Source organism: Limanda limanda, chromosome 7 (genome assembly GCF_963576545.1).
Source record: "Limanda limanda chromosome 7, fLimLim1.1, whole genome shotgun sequence".
Lineage (NCBI taxonomy): Eukaryota > Metazoa > Chordata > Actinopteri > Pleuronectiformes > Pleuronectidae > Limanda > Limanda limanda.
The window spans coordinates 28,058,342-28,068,691 of NC_083642.1; the positions used below are offsets into that span (position 1 = coordinate 28,058,342).

General features: G+C 43.2%; 1 protein-coding gene across 1 annotated transcript; it reads left to right on the plus strand.

The window, feature by feature from the left end:
- The first annotated feature begins 868 nt into the window (after nucleotides 1-868).
- On the plus strand, nucleotides 869-6,474 carry dnase1l1 (deoxyribonuclease I-like 1). Its single transcript, XM_061074376.1, has 9 exons — nucleotides 869-1,025; nucleotides 2,576-2,744; nucleotides 3,378-3,466; nucleotides 3,562-3,651; nucleotides 3,752-3,864; nucleotides 3,966-4,078; nucleotides 4,177-4,334; nucleotides 5,422-5,518; nucleotides 5,650-6,474. The coding sequence occupies exons 2-9, from the start codon at nucleotides 2,595-2,597 to the stop codon at nucleotides 5,797-5,799; spliced, it is 960 nt and encodes a 319-aa protein (XP_060930359.1). The 5' UTR covers nucleotides 869-1,025; nucleotides 2,576-2,594; the 3' UTR covers nucleotides 5,800-6,474.
- Nucleotides 6,475-10,350: the final 3,876 nt, after the last annotated feature.

Genomic DNA, 10,350 nt, shown 5'->3' on the forward strand with positions numbered 1-10,350 from the left:
AACCAGCTGCAGCTTCTGCTCTGCCCATGAAGCAGCTGATCTCTAAGCAGATGTGACCAGAGAAACTCTGTGTTTTCACTGTTTCCACTGTTTTACAAAGTCACTGTGCAGCTGCTTCGCGGTGACGAGCTCAAGTCTCAGTCACTTCTGTCTCTGTGCGAGTGTGTGGCACTGAGGGGGGCGGAGCCACGGGGCCTGTGTGTGCGTGTGTGTGTATAGCTCAGTTGACCAATCCTGCTCGAGACTGGGGTTAGGCCCGCCTTTCTCATTAGCATAAGGTGATTGAAAACGTGAAAAATATAAATCAGGGAATAAATAAATGTGCAAATATATTTATAAGACATTTATTTAGACATTTCTGTTGTTATTAACGTATTTATTTATTTATTTCTGTATTAATCAATTTATTTCCTTTTTTATTTCTGTATTTATTTATTTATTGCTGTATTTATTTATTTATTTCTGTATTTATTTATTTATACTTAAGTCATGTATGGTCCTCCATAAATTTAAAGATGAAGAATGAGGAAACGTGACAGTCATCCGCTCCCTAACCAAAACAAAACATCAATGTCAGAAGGAGGAGACTGCGACCTGAACGCAGCGCCTTAGACCGCTCGGCCATCCTGACTAGACATGCACTTGGAATAGAAAATTAATTCGTTCGAAATATACTATTTATACGCAGCCTGCTGTAGTGTCAAACTAAGTAAGTGGCTCCTGTCTATCTACAGCCAGGACAGATCATTGTGTATGTCATTGCTATCCTTACTCCTAATTCACTCAATAACCAAGAGTGACCTACCTATCATAGTTGTTTTAGACATGGATATGACATGAAACAACATTTCCGTATTATTGACAGGAGTCCAACACAACGTCGACTGCAGCCTCCAGTTCGGCTCAAGTCCCTCCCACAGGAAATATATGGCCGAGACAGCTTCAGATTCCACGCAGGTTTCATGAAAGAGGAAAAACAGAAACAAAACAAAACAAACCTAGGAAACCCCAGAACCAGTGAGCTGGTAAGTGGCGTTTGGCTTCATTCTTTTAAAGAAGGACTCGAGGAAATAACTGTGACTGGGTTTCTGTCTTTAAGTAGCGAATGTCTGTGTGTGTGTGTGTGTGTGTGTGTGTGTGTGTGTGTGTGTGTGTGTGTGTGTGTGTGTGTGTGTGTGTGTGTGTGTGTGTGTGTGTGTGTGTGTGTGTGTGTGACTGGTATACTGAAACAGCTCACATTTCAACAAGTCCTCCACTTCAGAAGGACAGTGTATGCAGGCAGTATGGGAACGGTTATGATTATAGTTATGATATATATATAGCGTATAGGTAAGAAAACCACATTGGTGTGCTGGTTGAAAGCAGAAGGGCTGTGGCTGTAGTACCCACAGCTGAACATGATTAATTTCCCACTATTTACCATGACGTCATGTTCTGTTTAAGCCCCTGCATTCCGAATATGAACATGAGCAGCATTTGAATCCTCTCCTGCCCCTGGATCTGCCACATGGCTAATTTTTCTGTGTGGCTGTGGGTAGCATGAGTCAAACAATCTAATGTTTGAGTGTGTAGACGTATGCTCAGCCACAGAGCTCCGTCACAATAAAGCAGAAATTGTGAAAATGCATGCTATTTTAAGGATCTATGAACAGCCCTGCATGTAGCAACTGACCAAATATAACACACCTTTTCATTTTTACACTATAATCTCTGCAGATATGTTGTGTAAGTTAGCTTCTTGACATGTTAGTACTTAACTGAACTTTGGAAGCTACATGTCTGAACAGCTCTAGTACCACACTTTACAAACAAACATGCCAGTATTACTTTTGCTCAGGCACTCAAACACTTATCTCAGGACCTGTCAAGCTGAAACCTGTCACTGATCTTATCATCTAACTCTTAACAACTAACCAATATTTGACTCAATATGTTTATCTGTTAGCTCACCCTGCGCTAGCCTTCCACACCCACTCATCATAAGTGTTGATGTTTGGGGAAGTCATTTTATGTTTCCATCAAAGAAAACAGGAAGCTCCGCTGTGAGTGCTGAGGGACAGATAGGACTGAGACCAGAGTATGCAGTGGCTTTGTCTAACTGCAGTTATCTTTGACATTTCACTAACAAACACTACATAAGCCCACTGATACTTCATTGAACAGCTGCTGCTCAATGTCACTACAGTAAGATTTAAATATTTACAATCTTGTTTTCATCAGCATATAATTACTAAGAATGGGGGTTTCTTTACTTTATAATGAGCCATTTATCATCTAAAACAATTAACCAATTAAATCATGAGCACTTTCTAGATGTATAAGGATACATACAACAACAACAACAACAAAAAAACACAACCCCAGCTAATTAAAAAAGCAGGGAAGAGCCCTACCCCACTAGAAGACAATCACACTTTACAATGAATCAGACACCAGTGTCATCAATTAACACTCACAATAACAGAAGACCTAGCAGAAATACAGACAGAACATTTACAGCAAAAGAAATCTAATGAATAGGGATACAAATGTAATGGTGCCTCTGTGTTTTTGTCATTGTTCTCATATGTTACAGGGTCTTACAACTCTGTACCATGAGGTGTTCCTCTCTCCTCCTGCTCTCCTTCCTCTCTGGTTTGATGGTGGTTCGGGGGGGTTTGGACTTTAGAGTCTGTGCCTTCAACCTCCATCACTTTGGGGATTCCAAGTCCAAGAAGAGCACTGTCATGCACACTCTTACCAGGGTAAGACTAATTCAGATGGTTTACCTTTATATACTCTTAAATGTATATTTCTTATCTATGTCTTGAACATGATGGGTAAATTATTTTATTTATTCCCTTTTAGGTTATAGCCCTCGAATTACTGTGTAATTATTTGGTATGTACAGTGTATCAGTAAATTACTGTCTGGATATTGAAATTAGGCAAACAATGCAAAGTAAGAGGACAAGGGGTTAGTGAACGAGGGGGTCACTAATTTGTGTCTGAGAGAGACTAATAAATAAATGACAATGAGTATATAAGAGCATACACTATCATTGTTGATGTGAAACAAAGCATTTGGCTGAGCCAGTGGGAAAGGGTGTACCTTAACAGCTATTACTTGAGTAACTATGATGATGAACAGTGAGAAAACATGACATCAGCTCAGGGGGCTTTTTTGAGCATTACTGGATGCTCAGTATGAATAATAGTTTTACATATTCAACAAATGACATGTCAATGTTTTTAGCTGAGCTCTTTAGTGACAGTACTAACAGGCAAGACAAGACACTTGCAATGTAGCAGCAAACTCCTTTAGTACACTGCAGCACTCATAGGACGCTGGCAGAAAACCTTTTCCTCGTTTTTTTCTATATTATGTATCTGTTCCAGATCATCGCTCGCTGTGATGTGTGCTTGCTTCAGGAAGTGAGAGATAGTAAGGAGAAAGCTTTACCAATTCTGCTTACACGCCTCAACAGGTGAATAATCACTTGGTTTTAACACACACACAAAAATAAAAAAGCAGTATTAACAGCTGTGTCCACTTTCCTGTTGGTGTCTCTTCGATCCTCAGCTATGACACCGCACATAAGTACGATGCTGTGGCCAGTGAGAGGCTGGGCAGATCTGAATCATACCAGGAGCAGTACGTGTTTGTTTACAGGTGAGCTCAACTGGCCACTTTGGTGCTACTTTGCTGCTTGATCAGAGCATCTGAGTACAGACTGTAATGTTGAGGTTGTACTGTTTACCGATGTGTGCAGGACTGATACAGTGAGTCTCACTGACCAGTATCAGTATCCCGATGATCGACCAGGAGATGTTGATGCTTTCTCCAGAGAACCTTTTGTTGTCCGCTTCAAAGCCCCCAAGACAAGTCAGTTATGCACTCAGGTTTGCCATGTAAGACAATAATACATATGGTGATGTTTCAGCAAATAAACACCTGTATCCTTCCTCTCTTATCCACATATTCAGCTATAAAGGAGTTTGTCCTCATACCCCAGCACACCACTCCAGTCAACACCACTAAGGAGCTTGATTCACTGTATGATGTGTTACAACATGTGAAAAAGATGTGGAAAACTGAGGTAAAAGCTTTGATCCTTTTGAAATAACAGAATTTCAAAAGATGTTTTGTAAGATTTCGTGACCATGAGTGTTGTTGTGTTTGTATGCATGTGAGCAGAATGTGATGCTTCTTGGTGACTTCAACGCTGACTGTGGCTACCTCGCTAAGAAGAACAGGAAGAATGTTCGTCTGATTACAGACACAGATCTCGTTTGGCTCATCAAAGATAAAACTGACACCACCGTGCGAGCGACCACCTCCTGCACCTACGACAGGTGACTTCACACTATTTACTACAGGCTATAAGCTTTTCAACATCATGTACGTATAAATTCGGACTCACTTAACTTCAAGGTGGTGTATTTGCACTGCTTAGTGCACTGTCACAGTGGCTCTTGGTTGCACTGAACTCAGTAAATATATTGTCCAGGCATTCTCTTGACAGGCTGTGACGAAAGGCAGAACCACACATAGAACCTTAGAAGACACTGACAAAGATGTCAAGAGAGCTTTTTATTATAAGGGCCAATGCTGGTGCGGTAAACAAAAACACTTGGATGAATAGGTAACATCCTGCCTCTGCCTGCTGCAGCACCCCTCAGCTGAATACTTTGAAAATTCCTGTTTTGTTGTGAAAATGTCGAGCGGAGAAGCTCCTGCTGCGCTGTTCAGGTGCGACATAGCAAAGCCACTGATCCAAACGACTCCTTTCAAATGAATTTATTTCATACCAAAATTATGCTGTTTAAAATTCTCTCAAATTAATATGGTTTACTTGGTAGTAGCCTACTTTATCTGCTATACAATGTAGAGTAACATTTGTCTATAATGTCATAATGCACTGTCTAAAGATTTAATTTAAAATGTAAAATGTATTATCATAGTAATTTTATCAATTATTGTTATTATTATTGAAAACCATGTCAATATAACAACCTTCACGATTACCTCTGCTGGTTTATTTAGGTAGGGAATATGGAACTTTATCTTAATCTCAGGCCAGAGGGAAACAATTCATTCTCCAGGTGAATTGTTCTCAGGACAATAAAGTTCTGTCACCTTTTCCTTTTATTATGACAATTTCATCTCATTCAGCTGTCTTCTTTGATTTGCAAGGGAAAAATGAAAAATGAAAACTACATCAAACCAAAAGCTTTTCCACTTTATTTTTACTGTCGCTTTTAATGTTTACAGATATTAGGAAAATATTAAATTGGCCTGTTTTCTTGTTTTTGTTTTTTAACAGGAAAACCAATTATAGCAGACTTATCATTCTTCAATATTCCTTTCTTATTTAAAATGAGAATATATTGTATTACTAAAATGTGAACTTAGTTATGTCCATTCTCTGTGTTACAACAGGATCGTTGTACATGGGCCAGCATTTACCAGAGAAATTGTGCCTCTTTCCGCCAAACCATATAACTTCCAAACAGAGTACAGACTCACAGAGGAGCAGGTAACAGTTTGTGTGTGAGACCAACTGAAGTAAACAAATAAAATATGCAAAACCCCCAATATAAAAGTAAAACTCTGGTTTGTGGATGTGTGTGGGGTTTGCAAACTGTTTCTTCTGTGGTTTCTGCACAGGCGCTGGAGGTCAGTGATCACTACCCAGTGGAAGTTCTGCTGAAGGTCGTCAAGTCAAGATTCCCCTTCAATGATGCAACTTCTCTAACCAGCACAAAGTTCCTCTCTTTGTTTGTCCTCAGCCATCTTGTCTCTCGAGTGTTCACATGACAACTGAACAATATATCCTGTGCAGCTTTGTTTCTGAGGACAATCTCAGGACAGATTACTTCATGGACGGATGAGAACTGTATAATTATCCAATGTGTAGACGTGCCAAACATGCGGCAGGAACTGGCAATCTTGATCGTGTACATGGCATCATGGATCCCCAGAAATACCAGGCCATTTTAAAGAGGAATGTGATGCCTTCTGTTGACAAATTAAACATTGGTGAACATTGGACTTTCCAGCAAGACAATGATCCAAAGCCCACCTCCAAGTCAAGCAAAGCTTGGTTGAGTAAAAGATCCTGGAACGTCCTGGGGTGGGGTGGGTCTCAGTCACCAGATTTAAATCTGATTGAAAATCTTTGGTGGGATTTGACGAAGACAGTCGCAACAGGGAAGCCATCAAACATCACTGAGCTAGAGGCTTTTGCACGTGAAGAATAGGCAAAGATTCTGATCGAGAGGTGTAAGAAGCTTGTCCGCACTTCCCGAAAACGTTTGTTAGAAGTTATAAAAGCTAAAGGATGCGCAACAAAGTACTGAAGCTGGGGGTTGAATAGTACTGCACATGCACATGTTAAAAGAGTGACATTTCTCATTTGAACTTCAAAGTTAAGTCAACTTCTGTTGTCAAAATAACTCAAATATGTATCAATAAATATCTTTTGTTGTTAAATGAGGTTTTTGGTCATTTATTGTCATTATCTTTCATCCACGTCACTATAATGTATTTTGAGGTGAGGGGGTTGAATATTTCTGATTGCAACTGTACACATCTCGTGGCCTTAAAACACGGTGAAAATTACCTTGTTTCCACAATATGACTGTTGGGGCTGGCAGATGACAGCACAGGAGCAGTATGGAGGCATGTTATGTTATTTTTCTGTATTTTTACAACTGAAGATAAGCCCCTAATATCTTCAATTGTATTGGATTCAGCTGCTACACTATTTACCCCTGAAACTCCAGCAGTGTTTTGTGGACTCAAATACTTCACCCAACCCTCCATCAGACTAGGGGTGAGAAGAAAATGAGGGAATATTAATTTTTCTGTGAACTATTTATTCAACCCTTGTGTTGTCCCTGCTTCCCCTGGCTGTTGGCTCCCTCACATAGCCCACCACATATTAGCACGCACACGTACCATCAGCTTCTCTGTCTTGCTCTTCCGCGTCCTCTTCGGGATCAGAAGATTGTTGCTGGGAGAATAGCTGTTGGAGAACCTGTTCTCTGGTGAAACGCACTTGACCTGACATTGTGACCTGGTCAGGGAGAACAGCACACAGAGAAACACACCGGCTTCTCTGCGGGTCTAATTTACGCCCTGAGATTACAATTGGAATCAGCTGTGGGTCTAGATGACCCCACAGAGACACACACACACCCACTCTCGGTCAGTCCGACCCAGGAGCAACACGAGGGATAAAAACATTCTCAAAAAATCTTTAAAAACGATGTGGTTTCGCATAACTATCAAGGACAGCACCTTAAAGATGGCCTGCAACTGTTTAGAGTCGGCAGTCATTGCTAAGTGTCATGGATAATATTGAGTCAATTACTATATTCATTATGGTTGGTAAAAAAAAATTACAGTTATCACAACCATGTTCATCTTTTACTTTCTGATTTGATACACTGTTTCTTCTTTGCCATAAGAGACAGAAAAATAAAAGTTGTGTGACTGTCTATTCTAATAAATTTACACTTCCTATAATTTATTTATGTGACAAACAAATACATGACTCTGCATGTCAACTTAAACACAATAATTCAGTTAAGTCTCCCTGAGATTATCGATGTAAAAACTGAATGTAGCAGACAAGTTTAGTTTTCACTGTAACATGTTACAACACATCAACACCAATGCTCTCAATAAAGAGCTTTAGGAGACGTAATGCTACTTTAAACAGCTGTTCGTAAAATGCAGATTTGACTTTCAAATACTCCTGTTTCAGTTGATCAAAGTAAATCTGTTCCTGCAGAATAATAATCTGCTAATCACTACTGTAACAGCTCCTGGCTTGTCCAAGCACGACGCAGAGAGTTCTGTACTGATGTCACGGCTCTTTATTCATTCAACTCATCGTGGCGCCGTAAAAACACCGTAAAACTATAACGACATAAATACAACATAATTATTCATAAAAGCCAAATAGACCAGTTAAAATTAGGGATGACTGTTACGGTTTAGATGAAGAGATGGACCCAAATGCAGAGATTATAAAAATAAAAGGTAATTTGATTAAATAAGTTCTTCAACAAAACAAAACATTAACACTAACAGGTAACAAACAAAACAAAAGGAAGCTTACGCGAGGCTCAGGAGATCAGGAACGCAGGAAGGGAAAAACAGCACCAACAAACACCGCAGGAAACACAGACAATCCGACAGAGGACAAAGGGAAGACAGAGGCTTAAATACACAGGGAAAGCAGGGGCAATTGAACACAGGTGTAACACATGAGGACAGGGCTGACAATCACAGACAGGACGTGAAGACGGAAACAACACACAAGGAACAGAGACTACAAAATAAAACAGGAAACAGAAACAGTGTGCAAACATGAAACCAACTAGAACACACACAACAGAGATTTACTAAAATAGAAAACACTAGACAGAAATAAACAAACTAAAATGACAGAACATGACAGTACCCCCCTCTCAAGGGCCGGATCCCAGACGGCCCAAAACATGAACTGCAACGGGAGGGAGGAGGGGGGGACCGGAGGAGGGACTCTGGGACATGCCCAGGGGCTCGGGCGGACGGCTCCGTGGCCGCTCAGGGACAGAGTTCTGGGGCTGAGAAGGGCGGCGCCATGGCCGCTCTAAGGCAGAGTTCTGAGGCTGCGGAGGCCGGTCAGGGACCAAGCACGGGAGCTCCTCAGGCGGGCGGCCCGAAGACAAGTCAGGGGCAGAGGGCAAGGGCTCCGACCTCAGCCCCGGAGCAGGAACCGGTGATGGCACCGCGAGGACCTCCGACGCTGGAACCAGAGTTACGTTCGCCGGGACCCTTCGGCGTGGGGCAGGGACTGAATCGGGGACAGGAGCAGGATCTGGAGCTTGCACCGCAAAGACCTCCGATGCCGGAACCAGAGTGGCATCTGCCAGGACCCTCCGGCGCGGGACAGGGATTGGAGCTGGCACCGTGAAGACCTTCGATGCCGGAATCGGAGTGGCATCTGTCGGGACCCACCGGCGCGGGACAGGGACTGGAGCAGGGACTGGAGCTGGCACCGCGGGGACCTCCGACGCCGGAACCAGAGTGGTGTCTGCTGGGACCCTCCGGCGTGGGACAGGGACTGGAGCGGGGACTGGAGCAGGCACCGCAAGGACCTCAGATGCTGGAACCAGAGTGGCGTCTGCTGTGACCCTCCGGCGTGGGACAGGGACTGGAGCGGGTCTGGAGCTGACACCGCGAGGACCTCCAACGCCGGAACCAGAGTGCCGTCTGCCGGGACCCTCTGGCGCGGGACAGGGACAGGGACAGGAGCAGGCACCGCGAGGACCTACGACGCCGGAACCAGAGTGGCGTCTGCCGGGACCCTCCAGCGTGGAACAGGGACTGGAGCTGACACCGCGAGGACCTCCGACACCGGAACTAAAGTGGCGTCTGCCAGGACCCTCTGGCGTGGGATAGGGACTGGAGCGGGGACTGGAGCAGGCGAATCTAATCATCTTTGACTTTCAGCCAATTGCTGAGACAGACAAGCATGTTCACATTTTCTGGAGCCAATGCTGCTCTCCTGTTCTGGACAATATGACCTGAGAGGGAGAACAGCTGCTCACAGGGCACTGTGGTAACTGGGGTTGACAGGTGTTTCTTTGCTATTCCTGACCACCAATTTAGTGGACAGTCCCCCATCTGCAATTTTGGCTCCGCTCTGTAACGGTCCAGAGTTTTGTCAATGGACTCCTCCTCTCCTTCCTCTGAATCTGTATCAGAGGAGGCCAACAAGAAGGGAGACATCCTCTGCTTTTTTGGATCCTCTGTCTCTCTTCTCACAGGTGCAGAAGCTCTAGCATCAGGTTGCGCAGTAAAGCCCACACCTCACCTCTTTCGGGAGGCACTTCAAGTCTTTAACCTGGGGTCACAAAGTTTCGCAATCTTCAGCATCTTCAGATTGGTATTGTCTTTGTGATTGGCAAGGTCTGCAGTAAAGCTGTCTTTGAATTTCACCACGTAGATGGGATCATCATCAGATGACTCCATCACCCTGGACAGGTGGTCCAAGGCTGGTAAGACCACTGAACAGGAAAGATACTGCTCTCCTTCCAGTCGTTCAGTCACATGTCTGCAATAAAAGGTGCAGGCATGTTTAAATAAGGCCCTTAAAACAATCACTCTCACACACATGCACACACAAACAGGAAGGGGAAACAGAAAAAAAGAAAATACTAGCAGAGTGGAAGCATAAGTGGAGAGAGAGAGGGGGAGCATAGAGTAGAATATAGGTCTCAGTCAAAGAAAAATAAAGTCAGAGGGAGAGCACAGACACATAGCCTACAAACTGAGGGACAGAGTACAGAGTAGTCCACACTAGGGTTGCAA

Excerpts from the sequence above, each read along its gene's own strand:
- dnase1l1 (XM_061074376.1), top strand. The coding sequence starts at position 2,595 with ATGAGGTGTTCCTCTCTCCTCCTGCTCTCCTTCCTCTCTGGTTTGATG. Across the intron at positions 3,467-3,561 it reads CTGCTTACACGCCTCAACAG|CTATGACACCGCACATAAGT; the intron begins GTGAATAATCAC and ends TTCGATCCTCAG. Across the intron at positions 3,652-3,751 it reads CAGTACGTGTTTGTTTACAG|GACTGATACAGTGAGTCTCA; the intron begins GTGAGCTCAACT and ends CGATGTGTGCAG.